The sequence below is a fragment of the Pseudonaja textilis genome, chromosome 4, assembly GCF_049901715.1.
Source record: "Pseudonaja textilis isolate UNSWEBS1 chromosome 4, rPseTex1.2, whole genome shotgun sequence".
Lineage (NCBI taxonomy): Eukaryota > Metazoa > Chordata > Lepidosauria > Squamata > Elapidae > Pseudonaja > Pseudonaja textilis.
Window position 1 is genome coordinate 46,216,786 of NC_141993.1, and position 19,783 is coordinate 46,236,568.

Consider the following 19,783-nt stretch of genomic DNA (forward strand, 5'->3'; position numbering starts at 1 on the left):
TCAACAAAGACCCTTGGCCCACAATTCTTTACTTACTTTCCTAATTGTAAGCTTCGTGGAAGTAGGGTTTACTTTCATGTACATATACATAAAACTGTTTTCCTGCAGTACAATTCTCCTTCCTTCCCCCCAACCATGAGTGATGGAAACATAAAGGTCTCCCCATTCCGTCCTGGCTAAAAGAGCGTCTCTCAGCAGATCTATGTATTAAAAATAATTATAAATATTTTCCCTTGCCACATCCTGCATTGTTAATGGCCTTAATTAAAAAACACCTGTCATACATTATAGCCCCATAAGACACCTAACCTGCAATTTGCTGAGGAGAGCAGTAAATAACAGCATCTGATTGACAATTTATACTTTAGCAACTTAGCAATCTCATCCTAACATTGCCATCCATCTTTCTAATGATTATTATTAGGGGGAAAAACAAAAAAAGGAGTATGCTTCTTCATCATTTTATTCAGTAAAAGCCTTCTATTCTACTCTGTTTAATCAAGATATGCTTCTGTTCTCTGAGCAAAAATTATCAAACAAATGTGAACAATGAATAATTAATTACTGTTTGGGTTTCTCACAAGCCCTCCAGATGCATGTATAAAATTAATTACTTATTTTCCTAGATAATTGTATATATATAATACTTACAGTATGCAATTAACACGAAGAATAGAAAAACAATATTAACCACAGAAAGGTAAAACCATGAGGACTCAACCTTTTATACAACACACAAAAATAGTAGTTGCTACATTTTCTGGAACCCAGCAAAGAAAGGATCTTTTGTAAGCAGCCCTAATTTGTCTTATTCTGAGATTTTCAGTGAGTCTTTCCTGTAAGTAAGTGCATACAGATGTTCAATAAGAAGCCAAGATGGTATGAGACCTTAACAGTTTATAGGTAGGGTGGCTCATATATAATGGTAAATTATAATGTACCGTAGTTTATTTCACTTAGTGCTTATTTTTATCCACAAAAAAACTCAGTTATGTGATATGCTCTAAACTTATCCTACTAAGCAAACATTATACCATTCAAAACAATATGTGTGTATATATGTGAAACCTCCCTGGAGGACATATATGAGATTCCCCCTAACCAACTTGTTCAGAATGAAAAAATTACTTGGATAAGCAGCAAAACATTTCAATCTAACAAAAAAATTCTAGTTGCCATGACTCATCTTTCAGATAACTCTACCTGGATGACTGAGAATCTTCATTAAAATAAAATATTGCAGACAATAGCCACTGCTTACATACTATCAGTAATCAATTTAAATTAATGCCTGGAAAATGATGTCACACAGAAAATATTAAGTAAAAGAGAAGAATTGACCAGCTGCCTACATTAAGGTTTGATAAATTTCATTTGGTAGAATGATCCATAAAATGAAGACAATAAAAATGATCCTAAATATACTTCATATCAGAATTTATTTACTTGACAGCTTGCAGTAGGTTAGAGACCCATTTCTATAGGCCTCACCCTATACTCCTGACAGAATTAAAAAATAACAGAAAATAGAGTTGGAACAGACTCTGCATTTCAGACAAATGGTTGTCCAATCTCTTCTTAGAAACTTCCAGTGTTTGAGAATTCACAACTTCTGGCAGCAAGTTGTTCCACTGGTTAATTGTTCTAACTGTCAGGAAATTTCTTCTTAGTTCTAGGTTGCTTCTCTCCTTGATTAGTTTCCATCCATTCCTTCTTGTCCTGCCTTTAGGTGCTTTGGAGAATAAGTTGGTCCCCTCTTCTTTGACATACTCTTATTCTACAACAATCATATCTTCCTTTATAGAACATGTAAATAATGAGTTCCACAGTAGTTCCACAATCCTCAGTCCAGTGACTTGTCATTTAATTCTTAGAGGAAGAAGAACAGGAGATATTGTTATTCTAAGCACATTCCACAATGAAACAAAGACCAATTAGTGACTCTTCCTGTAAAAAGATGACAAAGAAAACATCTACGCCTACTAAAACTTCAGCCTCCCTTCCCTACTCATGTATACTTTGGCAGTCATATCTGTAAAAGATCTGTTTCAAAGTACAGGAATTCAGAATCCTTTTAAATATATATTTTCCTCTAATGTCCTGCCTACAAAGTCTGGAAATTGCTTTCCCACTTACAGCTTTGCAATATGTAACATTTGCAGAGTGCATAAAGGGCCCAATCCCAATTCTAAGGGATGGCTTCAGTTCCTTATTCCACTCACGTTTCAACTTATACAAATAAATATATGCAATATATGTGTAGCATAAACAGGTAGAACATAGTATTAAAACTTTAATGCAAAATTATTTCATTTATTCATGTATATCACAGAAAACAGAAAAAAAAAATAGCCATGATAATAAATGCATTTATTTGTTGATAAATAATATGATTGAATTACAAAAATATATTCTACATATGGTATGTCTGATGAAAAGAATGAGGAGTCATGGTGTCATACATACATTATGCTGTTCTGCGGGACCCAAAGAGAGTACTTAGTTTTCCACTAGGTAGCATATGATTTTAAGAAATTAGTATTAATTTCTTAGTATTAGTATTTGATTAATGTACAAAATCTTAAACCACTCAGGATCAGGTTACTGACGCCTCCTTTACAGGACCAATAGAACTATCTACTGCTAACCCAAGCTATTGTGGAGCAGAAATTGGTATTTTTTATTATTGCTCCTTTCTGTCAGGGAATGGACCTTTGTACTTTGTAACATTCTTTATGTGTGGGCCAGGTGTTTCAACTGTATTTTTTTGTTCAGACTTCCCATGATATTTAATGATTTTATACATTTTATTGCCTTGCTTAATTTACAAGATATTTTATACTACTCCCAGTTTTGAAAATGCTCTCATGAGTGACTTTGAAATGAGACATTATGTTTTGTTAACCAACAAATTAAATATATCCCGGTATCCTTCAGATGGAAGCATCAATATTGCCAGAATGCAGACATGGATATGTTCCATTTAAAACTTCCATTTGGTGCTGCTTTCATTTGATCTTCTCACTGATCTGCATCAATTCCGTCCTCACTTCCATAAGCGCACCAACGTGCCTACCGTCCCTGCCCTATTGTTTCTTTTATATATATTTTTTATTTTTCTTATAGTTATCCATATATTCATAACTATGTTTTTTACTTATACCTATTATATTGTAAGCAATTGACAAATAAAAATAAAAAAAATAAAAAATAAATTTTTATGTGAGAGTAGTCTAAGGGCTACTCCAAAAGTTGTCACAATTATTTTATAAATGGGAGAAAATCATGTTAGATGCACTGACATAATATTTTTAACATTGACTCAAATATTAATAGTGAATATTTCGATATTAATTCAAGACAACCATTTTAATGATCTCAGCTCAAAGAAGATTTGTACACTCCAACTTAATCACTCAAGCAAGTAATGAACTCCAAAACACCGATCCACCTTGAAAAGGACTTTCCATCTGCCTCTTTAATTTAATTTATATTCTGAATCTCTTACCATACCAATTTTAATTGCATTTAGCTTTCTCAACTTTTATATTAATAATACAATAATAACAGATAACCTAGGATGTCTTCTAGTCCAAGCCTCTGCTCAAACAGAAAACCTTATACCATTTCAGACAAATGGCTGTCCAGTCTCTTTTTAAAAGCCTCCAGTGATGGAGCACCCACAACTTCTGAAGGCAAGCTGTTCCATTGATTAATTGTTCTCACTGTCAGGAAATGCTTCCTTAGTTCTAAGTTGCTTCTCTCCTTGATTAGTTTCCATCCATTGCTTCTTATCCTGCCTTCTGATGCCATGCAGCTTCTAATAAAACCTTGTTTTCCTCTTTGCTCAGACCCCTAATCTAGTCAAAGGCCATGTTTCATCAGGGAAATTAATGGGGTTGCACAATGAAATAACTTAAATAAGCCAAGTGTAGGGACTGGACTGCGAGATGAGGGGCATATAAATTATAAATGAAATAATTTCAAAAATGTAGAAAAGCACAGGTTACACAACATATTGTAATTAATTATCCCAATATTTATTCAGCTCCATGTTCTGGGTTCACATGACAGCATCTTATTTTTCTCCTTCCTAATTTAAAATTAAGGACCTCTTTCCATAATATTCTCTTTGTCCTGTTCAAGCAAATCACATTATGCTGATTTTATATTGACTTGCATTCCACACCATTGTTTTTTAATAACGTCAAACCAAAGATCTGTAAGAATCATAAGCTAGTAAGGAAGCATGCGGTTGCACCTGTTTGATCTCAAAGGAAGAGCCCAGGAACAGTTATACATGTAGTGGAAACAGACATCAACTAGAAGTTGTGGATTTAAAGTCTCTGGTCACAAGAAAACACACAAAACCCAGCTATAGATTATTAGATGGGACCTGAACACTTGGATAACTTGGCTATGAACACTAGGACTGGACTGAAAGTCAGCTTCTCTATCAGGATCAGAAAAAAAAAGTCCATCCTTGAAAGACTGAGTTTTCCTGCCAGCCTAAAAGCAATATGCTCTATTATCCCAGTCACTTCACCCCAATGGCATTCAACTAAAGATCCTACACACACACACACACACACACAGAGAGAGAGAGAGAGAGAGAGAGAGAGAGAGAGAGAGAGAGAGAGAGAGAGCATTAACACATTGAACCCTGTACACATTATACTAAATAATGAAAACTAAGCATTATTTTCTACAGATGAGATGAGAAGGCTTTACAATGACAACAACTCTTAAGGATGAAATTGAAAGTTGATTAACAAGAGAGGGAAGTCCAAAAGAAGAAGAAAGAAAAAAGCAAATTTGAAATAAGGAGAGGGATACAAAAAAATGAAAATTTCTTTATACTAATGTTCTGCTTAAATATCTTAGTGTTATTAATGCTTCAGACGGTAGCATGTATACACACATACACACACACATACAAATATATACACCTACAGACTGACCCATCCTACTTTTTAAAATAGCTTTCCAGATATGATGGACCAACTTCTATAATTCTGATTTGATCAAAGACTGGCTGGGAATGATGGGAATTAAAAATCCAACACAAAACTAGAAGAGCCAATCTGTACATTCTTCTGCCCAGAAGTGCATATCATTTAGATACATTCCACACAAGAATTTTTTGTGGCTTGCATATTCATATTGTGAAAATTCCATAGGTGAGAAATGAAAGCCGGATTTCAATTCAATTGCCCCATGTTAATGCAGATGGCTGTCTTTACAAAGAAAGTAGGATGCCAGTGAATTGATTTAACTAGAGCTATCTTACCGATACATACAAATTATCTATATATTCATAAATAGTATCAGTTGTCCTTTTTGCACATCCCCAGGTTAATATATAAATGTTTTCCAATTTGCTTTCAAAATAAATTGTCTAACAAAGAAAACTATTTTTCATTGTCTTTTATCTGCTTTTTAAAATTTCACCATGAATTTGTTGGCCCTACTTTCTAAATTCAATATAGATGTTTTTATTAACAGATGTAATACACATGGAGACACATGCAGAGAGAGGGAGCGGGGGAGAGAGGGAAAGAGGGAGGGAGAGAGAGGAGGGTATTTTTATTTCCAGAAAGGAGACTGCCATAAACCAGGCACTAATGAGTCAAACTTTTAGAAACAGAAAGAAGGTGTGGGGACATGCTACTGCTCCTAGTAGCAGTATATTCATCAGTATATTCAGTAGTGAAAATTGGGCTGCTCCAGACCAGCATGACATAACCAGTAGAATGAAAAAACACATCTTTGTATCCCATCACGTTGATGTTTTGCATCTTCAAAGAGTTCAGGAAATACATTCCCAACTGCAGACAGTAATAAAGTATTGTGGTAAAGTATTCAATGGTTTTGAGAACTAATCTGAGCTAAATCACCATTTTGCCATGCTGCTTTAAACCAATTGGCTGACCTCCTCCCACTCATCAAACAGGGGGAAGGGAAGGCTGTAGCAGACAAGAAAAGGGAGCCAGGCTTCCTCAGGGAGCATTGGTTTTTGTTTTGTTTTTCCTCCTGATAACTTTGCCTTTTTTCAGTCAAACTGAGTGTTTGACTTCTACAGGGAAATGAAGCTTGGTTTTTCAAAAAAAATGTAGTCAATTAATCCTAAACATGAAGTTATGCTTTCTCCCAGGAATAAGGGGGAAAAAACCAAATTTTCAGCCTCTCTTTATTGAAATCATAGATGGATGTAATTTATTTATTAATGGCTGACTTGTTTTTTCCTTTATGCAAACACCAAAATAACCCATTTCATTTATGAAATGCGGCTTCTTTGTAGCAGATATTTTCACTTGAAACATCAAAAAGATCAGAATGCTGCTGCAATGTACTATTTCTATGTTGCTTCATGTTGGTTTCCTATGCCATACAATCCAATTACAACCACTGAGAAGCACTTAATTTTATACTGAGAATTATACTATTTCATAGGTGTTTTAAAATATATCTGTGGGGAAAAAATCTCCTTTCCAAAAAAAGCATTAGGAATTCAATATTCACACAGAATATCCATATCACTGATCAGCTATTTTGGCGGACACAAGCCACCACACCCTTAAAGCATGAAAAAGAAGGCTCTGCAGCTATTATTATATATATTACTCAAACATACTGCCAAATGCAGACATGATACTCTTTTAAGACATAATATTGCTTTTATATTTAGTAAAAGTGACAACAGGGCCCTACAGGAACATGCATCTAACTCTGCATTGCTAACGAAATCTTAAGCTAAGGATAGCATTTTCTGAAGATAAACAGACACCAGAAAAAGTGTTGTTGTTTCTGATGACATAGACATATAGACTCAAACTTGGGATCATAAATGATCAATTAGCGACCTGAGAATAGGGAATATGAATCTGTACGTGGATATTGAATTTTTAAATCCAGACATGTTCTAAAGCTGACTACAATATAGGTAGAAACAAAAAGGAAGAAAATAATGAACACACTGTCTACAACAGGTTGTATAAGCCTCCAAATAAAATCCTATCCCCTGCCCAGATTTTATAGGAGAACTGACCATAATATTTTAACATAAATTTTAAGAGAAAATTGACCATTCATTCTTCTTATGGTTGTCCTACAAGGATTATAAACCCAGACTCTAGCTAGTTGTGCTTCTAACTTAACAATGTCCCTTTCATTGCTCTCTCCAGCAAATGCATGGCATGTAATATTGCTCCATCCGCCAGCAGAGGTATTTAAATCAGATTTCAAGGGCGCCACCTTTTGATAAAACTGAGTTTATGAGAAAGAAAAACAGAGAAAAATTCTTAATGTATAATCTATAGGAAACTTTAGATATTCTTCTCAATATACAATATATGCACGTATGATTGTACATATGAATAATTACTAGAATCATCTGTGACATTTATATATGTCTATGCATTTATAAATGTAGCAATGTGTTATTTTGCAGGTAAGAAAAAGTTGATTTCCACTGATTAGTTTGAAAGTAACCATCTATAGTGTTTGCTTCCTTCCTTATATGGAAAGGAGGAAAGGGCTGTATCATTTAATAAATCAAATGCCAGGTTCTGAACAACAGCGAAGGCCGCCATCCTTCTCTCTCGCTCCCACTCCTCATTACTCATTTTTCAGCACAGTGGCACTGAGCATCCTCTCCCCACACCCCACCCACCCCTATTACAAACGGGGAGGGTGGAAATAAGACCGAGAAATCAACAATGTGATTGCATTGTAAGGCAAGCAACAAGCACAATTTTCTTCCGGAGGCAGTAGTAGGTTAAAACAAAAAGCAAAGGCGAGGGGGGGGGGGGCGGGAGAAACCGCTGCTGAAACACACCGCTTGATCTAACTTTCCTCCAGCGGCCCACAGCCATCCTTACAACCACGGATAAGAAAAGCCCCGATTTCCCTTTCCGTGGTGCTGATCAAGTTAGTGTTCCGCGGCCCCTTTGCCAAAAAGATTGAGACCCTCGCGTGAGTTTCTCTCGCCAACTAGCCCAGCGTCCGGCGCAACCAGAAACTTTTGCACCGGGGAGAGGACCGACAAGCCCCTGGTGAAGGTCTGCCGGGAGACTTTGCAGAGGGAGACTCCCCCCCACACTCCCGCTCCCCACCGTTCGCCCCTCCCGTCCTCCTGGCCGGCTCGTCGACTTACGCTGCTGTTGTAGCCGGACCAGTGCACCATCGCCTGGTTGTGGGCCGAGTCTCCGTTCAGGGCAAAGGTTGTGCTGGACAGTTTCAACTCTTCGCCTCCACCCCCGCGCAGTTTGCCCAGCCACCCTTCCTCTTTGGAGCCTCTGCCGGGAGTTCGGGCTCTTTGGCCGTCCGGAAAGGAGGCATCCCAACCCACTCCTTCTGCCCCGCGCCGGTCCGGGCCGAAGGGTTGCCAATCCTCGCTGCTCCTCCGTGCTCTGGGGCTGCCGCCCGGCAATTCCCCGACAGACACTCCTCCGGGCATCTGTTGCATCTCAGCCCAGACGGAAGGCAAGGAGCTTCCACTGCCTTTCGCTCTATTCCCGAGTTGGTGGGAGCCGCCGAGATCGGGGCTCCGGCGCGTCCTCTCGGTTTCCTTCGGGGGCCCGCCGGTGGCTTCCTCGGGCGTCGCGGATGCGGAGCCGTGCGCCCTCACCGGCTGGCGATCCTTTCGGGGCGCTCCCATCGCTTCGCCTTCTTCCTCTACGGCCTCTCCCGCTGGACCCCATCCTCCACGGGGATTCTCCTGCAGGGTTTCCCCATCTCCGTCGCCGCTTGGCCCGAGTTTCACTCCCCGAGGAACCTCCAGCGGCGACGGCAACTGCAGCAGCTTAACCCGAAAAGATGTGGGCGATAAAGACGACTGGAAACAAGACCTGCAAGTTATCTCAGCCCCGACAAACGGCCCAGCGCCAAATAAAAGCCATGCCGAGGCGATCCAAGCGACGTAGCAGCCAGAGGACCAGCCAGCCCCTCTCTCCATGCCTTGCAGAGAGTTGGGTATGTATGTTGGGAGGGGTGGGGGGGCTCCTTTCTAAGCGGGAGGGAGGGAGCGCAGCGGCCAGCAGGTTGTTATTATTTTGCAGCCAAAGCTTTCTTCTTCCACCTTTTTTTTTCAACCTCTGAGATTGAGGTGCAGGGATTTCGTTTTGGGGGTTTGGGGTTTTTTTTTCCTTTAAAAACAACAACAACAACAAAAAGTCCTGTAGTTGGATTCTGTTCTTTTCACTGTTGCTGGATTTTTCTCTTTCCTTTTTCTTTTCTTTTTCTTTCTTTCTTTCTTTCTTTTTTTTAAAAAACGTGCTTTTCAGTGAAACTGTTCACGTTCGAGGATTTGACCAAGTAAGAGGATAGCACCACCAAGGGGAGGAGCTGCTGCTCCCGAGCCAAACGCCACGGATGAAATACACCAGCAATTCACCAACCACGCTGCACTTCCAGCGGAATCCGGCGGTGTGTGCGCGCCCGAGCGGCTGCCTCGGTGCTAACAGGGCGAGTGTAAGGAAACTACACTGGCGCGCGTGGGCTGGAAAACAACAACAGCCGATGAGAGAAGCCTAGAGGAGGACCACCGCCGGGGATTTTTCTCCCCACTTTCCTGGCGGGGAGAACAGGAAGCGAGCGGCCAATGCGGCTGCCGAACGAAAGGTCTTCCTCCCCCCCTCCCCCCCAACCGTTCCTCTCGGGGATTTTCCAACCGCTAGAAAAAGGGGTCGCCTGTGCTTCCTCCATACCGCTGACAGATCTCAGCAGAAGCCATTGAAGTAACAGGCGGAGATTTGTGCGTATGCAAGGGTAAGCCCTAACAGCGGGGAGGAGTGGGGAGAAGGCAACAGCGCGACTGGCACTAATCTACTCCAGTTGGATCGGAAGTCACTCCGACGGATCACTAGTAGCAGGCGCAGGATCTCGGTTCTAGATTTGGCAACTTGTAAGGGCAGCCGTAGGGATGGGGGAATGGCTTATCCCCGTGGAGCATCCCTTCTCAAGCTAGGCGGGCGGGCAGGTAGGCAGTGCCACCGCATTTACTCAGAATCAAACCACCTTGAGCACTAGGGGCTTTAGCCTCCCATTTGTACGAGAGTGTACCCTTCCTTGAGGAGGGTTCCTCTGCTTGCTAGTCCTAATCCCTTAAACGCCCCCCCAACCTGGGAAATTGACCATCACCTCAATACAGACATCTAAGAATAAATATAGATAAAAGTAGCCTTACTTTTAAACATGAGTGCTAAGCAACAGTGGAAGTAGTTTCAGGGAAATTTATCTGAGCCCAAAATTTAAAAATATTGCAAGTGGATTTCCCAAATTGTTGCATGGGGCCAAATGAGACCTGATCATTATTGCTTTAGCTGTGTAATATTTTACCACCTGAACATTCAGGATCATAGTCCTACAGAGATGTAACAGTATTTCAAAAAGGAGCAAGTTCATTTCAAAGGAAAGCCAAAGAACTGAGCCTGGAAAAGGCTTGTAGGAAAAGAAAGTCAACCGACAAATTTCTACTGGAGCCCCCTGTAGTCTCTGGGAAGCCAGAATTATTTGGATGCTATTGACAGGCTAATAAGATTCTCATTATGAGGATTCCTTACTGCTGCTTATTTTGCTTTCCCGCAAGCTACAAAGTTAATGTTATGCCAATTCATTATTCCTTCCTGTAGCAGGATTGATTCTGCATTTGTCTCTTACTACCCACCCTACCTTTTCATGGATTGATTTACATTTTCAGCCAGACCCATCGGGGATTTTAACTAGGAAATATTCCTAAACACTGAACAGATGTAAACTAACAAGTGAGAACAAATTATTTAACACAAGTAAATCTGGAATGGAGTGAAATCCTTGCTATCTGCAAGGGAAAGTGATGACAAGTCATTTCCACTATACTTTGTGGTGACAATAAAGAGGCAAGTACTGGAGCTGGATGAAATATTCTACAGTCTTTATTTAACATAAGATGAGCCTAAATAAAGGACTGAGAACAGAAAGGTCCAGATTCCCATCTGTATTTACTTTCCCAGGGAACATTCCTTATATTCCAGGGATGTTCCTGGAAGACAGGGATGTGTAACAATTGCATAGGAAATGGTTTGACACACGTTCATCTGTTCCCTTTTCAAGTTGCAGTGAATAATGAAGAACATGATTTATAAACTGCATACATGACTAACTGAATAACTTATTTATTGAGTATACTAAAATCTGGCCTATAATCAATTTGTTAGTATATGCTTGGGGAAGGTGTGATATAAAGATAATCACTTTTAAGACTTCTTGCTAAAGAAGAGAGTGGATGAGGCTTTTTATAATCTTATCTTTAACTTTCTTTCCACATCTTGACAGATCCTGTTTTTGTGCACATAAGGATTCCTTGGTCTTCACAAGATTAGCCTCCATAAAATATAAGCATTCTGCCTGTGCCTAGAGATTATCCCAACTTTCTCCCCTTTTGGAAAAGGGGATAGCCACATGAACCTTGAACTTTGCTCATATGATGAAAGTTATTCTGCCATTAATAAATAATATGGAATTCTCATATCAAAGGCAAGTTGCTAAAGAAGTTGTGCTTTATTTAGTGCTGACTTCTAAGCCTTCTAGAATGTACTTAGGTTGTTAGAAGCAGATTATTGGCCCAAATGAAAATAAATGACCCACTATAGACAGCAAACTGAAGATAAAAGGAACTAAGGACTAAGCTCCAAATATCATATTTAGTCATAATCAAATCAACCTGTATATAATGATTATATTACTTTGAACAATCAAAATTCTAGGAATACATTTTGCCTTGCTTGAATCTTGTAAATGATTTTGGTGGTCATTTCTGGGGAGAGAGGACAACAAAGTCAGATGATGACCACAACCACACAATAGACTTTTTCCTTTTCATGGCACTTAAATGCAACACCCATAAAATAGAGTAGGGTTAATTGTGCTTGCAGCCACCATTTTCAATTTTTCAACATACCCATGGCCTCTCCAAGAGATGCCCCATTTTGGAGAACAAGCAAGTCAGGTAAGTAAGTGTCTGTATTACACAGATCAGAGCCAGAAATGAGAGAAGACTGAATTGAGAGACAGAAGAAAAAAGTGATGAAAGCTCTAAGAATCAAAATAAGTCTTTTAGAAAATGTCTAGACCTCCTTTGTTAACTCTCTCCAAATCTACAGCCATTAGTGTTCAGTTTCATAGGTGCAGAGAGCTCAAAACTGAATCCAAGTGGTATGTGGATATAAAGCAAAGGGAAAAGACAACAAAAATAGTAGCAGCATTAGTATAAAGTGAATGGGATTTTATGAGATCATGAGGATCAATTTAATAAAGCTATAGTTCATCCTTGTAAAATTCCCTTCAAATGTGCTCTTCTAGTATTTTGTAACTATCTGTTGCTTCTCAAGGGTAGTTATAGTCCCAATATTTTTGGAACTTACCACATTGGAGAGATTTTTTAAAATAGAAATGAATGTATATTCTAATGCAATTCAAGTTTTCCTATCTTAAACTATCTAGCAATGCAATTTATTCAAGTCCAAAGGTCCTATGCAAAACACAGTTGTATTTATTTGAATGGTTAATTTTCAAATTACTTGGTTAGCTTCTGAAGCATTTACATACAGTAAACAAGAATTCAAAACATATCACTTCTCAAAAGATAAGCCTAATTTGTGAAAGTGGGTATTTTTTTTTATTTCTAGCAGGAATTCTTTCATCTTGAAAATGTGAAAAATATCCTGTGAATATTATGACAAGCACATATTCAGATAATTCCATTATGCATTTCATTGCATATATTATCAGAAGGTTCTTCCATCTTCAGTTCTGGATGAGATGGCACTGTCCTAGACAGACCCAGTGACCAATGTCCTAGACCAGGGGTGGGATTCAAATTTTTTAACAACCGGTTCTGTGGGCATGGCTTAGGTGGTGGGCGTGGCTTGGTGATCATGTGACTGAGTGGACATGGCTTAGTGGTCATGTTATTGGCTGAGTGTGGCCAACTCAATATCACTCACATCGAGGCACACATCTCCTCGCCTGGCCTCTCATGACTGTGGGGAAGCTGCAACAGTTGTAAGTGTGAAAAACGGTCATAAGTCACTTTTTTCAGTGCCATTGTATCTTTGAATGGTCACTCCACACAAGCAAAGTACCAGCAAAGGAGGGGAAAGAAACTCCAGAGATGTTCCTGAGACAGGAAGTCTAGTCCTGCCAAGAATGTAATAAGGGTTAACGGAGAGGCACTTTCTGTAAGTAACACCAGAATGTTTCCTTCCTGCCTTCCTTACAGGATTAGGCCAGTAATTTCTTCTAACAACCAGTTCTCCGAACTGCTTAGAATGTTAACAACCAGTTCTCGCGAATAGGTGCGAACAGGTAGAATCCACCCCTGTCCTAGACTCAAGGTTCCTGCTTAAAGAGCATGTGACAGCCTTTATACTCCTTGTAGACAGCTGGTCATTTGCACTCTGTCTGCAAGGAGTATAAATCCTTCCATTCTCCACCATCCAATCTAGCTGAAGAAGTTCTTGGATGAGAAGTGAAACGTCTTCAAAGAAAAAACATAAGGTCCAATTGCCTCTTGAAAAAGCACCTTTGGGATAACCATGACCTGGATGACTGAGCATCTCCATTTAGACATTTAGCTCCTGATATGTGGAATATTCTCCCCTTGCAGATTAAAATGGCCTCAATCCTGCTGGTCTTTCGTAAGGCTTTAAAAACTTGGGTGTATACCTGAGCCTGGAACTCTGAAAGTATTAAAGTCGCCATTTCTTGGCTTTATTGTTAACTCTCTCAGATGCACTCTCTCTCTCTCTTTCTATGTATATGTATGTATGTATGTATGTATGTATGTATGTATGTATGTATGTATCCAGTAATCCTCCACCCTTTTCAGAAGAACAAAAGAAAGGCTTTGCTGGGTTATTCTATGCCCCACATGATCAGCCAGATGCAATCAGGAAGCATTGATTATTTCTATCATTTAGTACTTGTCTGCTATTTAAGAGGTTCTTTACTGCCATTAAGATAGTCATCAATAGCCTGATCTTTTGATATTGGAGATATTAGGAAGAAACAGACTTAGGAAAGGAACCTAAAAAAACCAAAAGTGCACTTTTGCCTCCCTCAAAAGGCATCTAAAAATATGTAAAGTCATCATTCAGTAGCTGTAATGACAAATAATGATCTACATATGTGGAGCAGATGCCTGAGATCAAACATAATAGAAAAAGCATCCAGGTGACCTTCTTGAATTATTTCAGTCTCCAGAACAGACAGGTTATGTTTTGAGTCATTGAAACTATTTTCCTCTGATACTTGTAGGAATATTATTATTCCCATGGTTACATCTATATTACTCATAGCAACATATGAAATTTCTTCCTACATTGTTATGATAGATGTATGCAACTTATTTTTAAGGCATCCAGAGGTGCCCAGATATGCTGCAATTTTACTGAACTTTCTGTTTCATGGTTGGCTATCAGGTGTACAAATGTAATAAACAAATTATCTTTTAGCTAACAACTATCTGTTATTAAGTAGTGTTTTGTTATTGTCCTCTCCCACAAGTTCAATATCTGATAATATAAATGAACTATTATATCTATATACATTTTTGGAATGGCCATGTATGAAAACCTGCATTTTAAATTGCCATGCATAATGATGCAATATACGTAATATGTTTGTGGCAGGTATAAAATAAATGTAATTGCAAGACACCTAATTCTTTGAACATGGGTTGGTCATATTTTACATATTATTAATCATATTATCTGAACACAATTCAGCTTCCAACTCGAAGGCAAAAGCTAGACCAAATTTATACTCCTAACATAAATCATGGCTGGGATGACCCAGAGCAAACCCATGGTTGTCATAGCAACCGTGAATTCTTGAGCAAGCCTGAATCCATTCCTAAGGCATGAAGGTTATAATTCCCCACACCAATAAACAAGGGCAATCTGTCACCAGCTCAGCAATGTGTTCAAACAGCTCAGATAAGGACATTGCCCAACAGTACGCCTGGCAGTAACCAGTTGAATCTTCAGGTTGTCCTTAGAGCCCAACTTCACATACAGAAATTAATATCCAGCAACCTGGAAATGTAGTCAATATTAACATCTCTAGGAAGATGATTGACACCATCACCGAATGTCTCTAGAGTCATGGTTTCTGTGGCATCCAAAGACTAGGAAAGCAAATATCACCAGCCTCATACTTCTACTCTTGCTTCTGTCACAATTATACAAGCCAAGTCTATTCTCTCCTCCATGATGAGGTCATGGAAGAATAATGTCTTAGAGCAGCTGCAGCAGCCTAAAGGTAAGATTCCTAATAACTTCCCTGAGTTGAGACAGAATAGCAGGAAAAGTACTTTTCTTGCTTTTCTTCCCCTCAAACAGTGTATCCAGTGCTTTCCATTTTATTTCTGTTTGTCCATCGCTGTACTAATCCTTCTCAAATGGTCTCCTTTCCCCTCCCACTATTGGGCCACCTCATCATCTGATCTCCTTCTATTTAATATATTGTACATGAGATCATCCCGCTAATTAGCTATTGGCCATTCTGTTGAACATATAATGACCATTTCATCAAAACCTCATCCTATAACCTTCTATTTGAATCTTTAAATCCCAGCATATCCTTCAGGTCTTTCATCCCTTATGTGGTGAATGTAACATATAGAAATGTCAAGCACAAGTGACCAGAACCACTTGTGAATAGTTTCAAACAGAAGCTTTATTGCTGATCATCTACATTACAAGAATCTCACTAGATTGACTGCATTCTCTTGCAAATGGTCAGATAAAGCTGGAAGTGGTCAGGCTGTGCTATTTTGCAGTGCACAGGCTCTAAACTCAGCCCCCACTTAACATGTCTCTCTAGTCTAGCAGAACATTCTACCATGAGAAAGCACTGCAAAAAGCTTTAAAGCATAAGACTGTATAGGAAATATATATGGAGTCACTTTAAATACTAATATGTGAGTTAATAAAAGCAACAAAGTTTATTTTATATATAGTCTGTTGTCATAGAAGTGGCTTCTCATCCACTAGGTTGATTTGTCTGGTTTACAACTATTCTAAAGAATCCCTATCATTTTCCTAACCCCATTATTAGTATTATGAAAGGAAGGTGGACTTAATGCTCATTATTTTGTACAAAATATTTAATATTTCTTCATAAACAACTAATTCCATAAGTCTCCATCCTACATTCTGTTGTGAGATGGAAGATTCCTACGGTTCCTGAAATCCTATTTAACAAAGTGGCAAAACTCTAATATGACTCAAGAATATGACCTCATTATGTACCTAACCTGGTGTTGTCCAAATGTGTAGGACCTCAACTTCCATAATTCTCAGGCAGCTCACATATAAGAAGGATCTCATCTCAGAAATGTTCAACCAATATACAAAACTGTTTAATAAATATAAATCGTGACTTGGTAAAACTGCAAAATATGTACTGAATCATACATTTCTCTGGGAAAGTACTGCTGGGGACTCTTGATTACTGAAATAGCCAGTTTATATTAATTGGTTAGCAATCCTTCAGACTAGTAAAAAAGTCAAAGACATTGATACCCAGATAAATACATTTTTCAAGTTCTAATGAGAGTAATTATTATATATATTGCAAAGTGGACAAGCACAGAGGACAGGAGGGATTTAATATGGATTTTCATTTAGAGCTGAACGTTCTGTGCTTCCTGTAATGCTTGTGCTGTATATATCATTTTATGGATAATTTAATGCAAGGAAGGAAACACAGATGAGATCTATTTAATCAATAAAGCCCACTCATGATCTTAGCAAAAATAGTTTAAGTAAAACAATCAAATTGTTAAATAACTTGATTATAATTGTAAATTGCTGTTGGTTAAATCATGAAGTCATTCTGAATCTAATTTTCATTCATATAGCTGAAATTACTTGTGCACATATGTGGGTGTAATCTCTACTGAATTCAGAAGGACTTAAATTCTTAATTCTTTGAACTAGAATACATTCTGTTTCAGCTGATACCCTCAGGATCTGTCCTATGACATAATGCTATGCAGAATATGGAGAGTTAATACTGAGTTGTATCCTATGAAGATTTTTTTTTATTTCATTAGTGGAAGCATTCCTGGCTATCACATGATGGTATGATTTACCAATTGTCATCTTTTCACTCCGGTAAAACAGACTTGTTTGTTGTTATTTAGACTTTAAAGAGGATGGTGTGTTTTTGCAGGTGAGGAAGTAAGGACAATAAAGGCAGAAATGAGTACATAAAATACTCAATTGGCTTTGTTATAATGCCTGCTGACAATAGTTCCTTCTCCTTTTTCAGAGATGGAGGAATCTCACTTTCAGGGCAATATACTTAGTGCAAATTATAAAATAATTACAATGTAAACAGCATGAGACAAATTGGTCACAAAGTAAATAGATTTGAGGTTAGGACAGCATTGGCATGAGGAATCAACCTGTTTCCATAGAGGATTGGAAATCCTTACAGATACTTGTCTCTTATTCGGGACCTGGTTTTATGACCAAAGGGTCATAGACATGACTTAGCTAGATTAGTTACCTAGGTTAGTTATTTCACTGCAGTGAAACCATATACAAAACAAGATGTGCCTACTGCAATTCACAGCACAGCTTATATATCTCATTTAAGGTTGAATTCTTGGGTTCTTTGTTCTTTGTTCTTTTCTAAGGCAATGTATATTTTCCTGCTCCATTCAAGACTGGAAATACTATGTGTGATGATATAACTGAAAATTGGAAAGGGTCCTGTCTCATTAGCATTACTCCTAACATAGTAGGTGATATCACAGTCATATCACCTATAATTGCATATGAACAATGATTTCACATGATTCAATTCTAACTTTAAGATTAGCAAGTTTGTATCAAAAAGATGAGGTTACAGGGAAACTAGATAAAAGGAAAGTAGACAATCCTGTGACACATTGGAATATGACCAGAATGAACATTAAATTTTAGGCTGACCGTATTTTTTTTTTTATCCCAAAGCTGGGCCGTCATGTGATCATCAAACAAGAGTATATATCTTTAATAGAAAAATGATTGTAGTAGCAAATAGACTTTAATTATGAATCAATATCTCCTTACCTAAGCAGATAAATAAAATAACCATGGTTGAGCAAAAAATTAGTGGGAGCAGGAGCCACTTCCATGTTCCAGGTGGCTTCTCTGTTCACTTTGCTTGCAGGAAATTGGCAACGAGCATCAGAAATCATGATCATGTAACTGTGGGGATGCTGCAAGGGCCACAACTTTTTGAATAAAACTGGTATCAATATCATGTCAATTTCAATTCCACGGGGTACCAGATTTCTGCATTCTTTTATAAATTAGCAGATAAGTTAGATATCAAAAAATTGTTGTGATATAATGCACCATTTGGCCTCGCTCGGGGGGGGGGGTACCAGCAGCCAAACAGTTATGCACAATGGGAGCTTTAGTAGTATACAGATAGATCAGGTTTCAGTAATATGGTTAAAAACACCCTACTGTCTGTTTTAAACCCTGATTGACCCAAGTGACGCTGATTGACCAAGTGAGGCATTGTCTGCATATCTGGAAGATGCTAGGATCTGAATGGGAAGGAACAGGCTCAGGTTCATCCACAAAAAGATTGAGTGGCTTTGAAGTCAGGCAGTTACTGTATCTGGATATTTTTCAACTTTGATTCTGAATTGGGTTACATTTGTCCAGGCTGAAGTGGTACGCAGTTTGAGAGTCCTTCTAAGTTTGTGGCTTTTGCTTGAAGAGGTAGCTGTGGTTAAAATGGCCTTTCTACAAATTCATTTTATGGGCCTATTTGCCCTTTCTTGGATTGGCAGAAGCTTCCCATAGCCACTCATACCTTATCTTATCTTTCTTACTTATTTGATTTAATTTGTCAATTGCTTACAAAATAATAGGTATAAGTATAATAGGTACAATTAAATGGGGACAATAGGTCAAGGATGGGAGGCATGATGGTGCACTTATGCATGCCCTTTACAGACCTCTTAGGAATGGGGTGAGGTCAATAGTAGATAGTTTGAGGTTAAAGGAGTGGGGGTATGGGGATGTAACTATAGAGTCAGGTAGCGCATTCCAGGCATTGACCACTCTATTGCTGAAGTCGTAGTTTCTGCAATCAAGTTTGGAGAGGTTAACATTGAGTTGGTATCTGTTGTGTGCTCTTGTATTGTTGCAATTGAAGCTGAAGTAGTCATTGACTGGTAAGACATTGTAGCAGATAATTTTGTGTACTAGTAGGCATTGTAGTTCAAGATTGTCCAAGCCCAAAATGAGCTGTATTCGAGTATTGGCCTAGCAAAGGTTTTGTATGCCCTAGTTAGCAATTCAATATTTCCTGGGGAGAAGCTTTGTAAGATTAGATTTACAACTCTTAATGCCTTTTTGGCAATGCTGTTACAGTGAGCTCTGGTGCTTAGGTTATTAGATATGAGTACTCCAAGGTCCTTGACAGAGTGAAAGTCATCAACGAGATTGTATGTGCCTAGTTTGTATTTGGTGTACTGATTTTTTTTTTTACCAATGTGTAGGACAGAGCATTGTTGGTTGAGTTTTGGAGTTGCCAATTGTTTGACCATTCAGACACATAATCAAGGTCACTTTGAAGAGCAGTAGCAGTGTCGGTGGTGTTGAATAGTTTTACATCATCCACGAAGAGGACGCAGTTGCTTATAAGGTGATTTCAAAGGTCATTTATGTAAAGTATAAAGAGTGTGGGTCCTAGGACACTGCCTTGGGGGACAACGCTGTTAACTGGAGCA

The 19,783-nt window shown here is 38.6% G+C and overlaps 1 protein-coding gene across 1 annotated transcript in view; it reads right to left on the reverse strand.

Annotated features, from left to right (window-relative positions):
- Positions 1–9,259, reverse strand: part of SORCS3 (sortilin related VPS10 domain containing receptor 3) — a 535,825-nt gene extending 526,566 nt beyond the window's left edge. The window contains exon 1 of the mRNA XM_087932777.1: positions 8,156–9,259. Coding sequence (XP_087788903.1) covers positions 8,156–8,956 — 801 coding nt within the window. The 5' untranslated portion in view covers positions 8,957–9,259. The remainder of the gene's footprint in view (positions 1–8,155) is intronic.
- Positions 9,260–19,783: the final 10,524 nt, after the last annotated feature.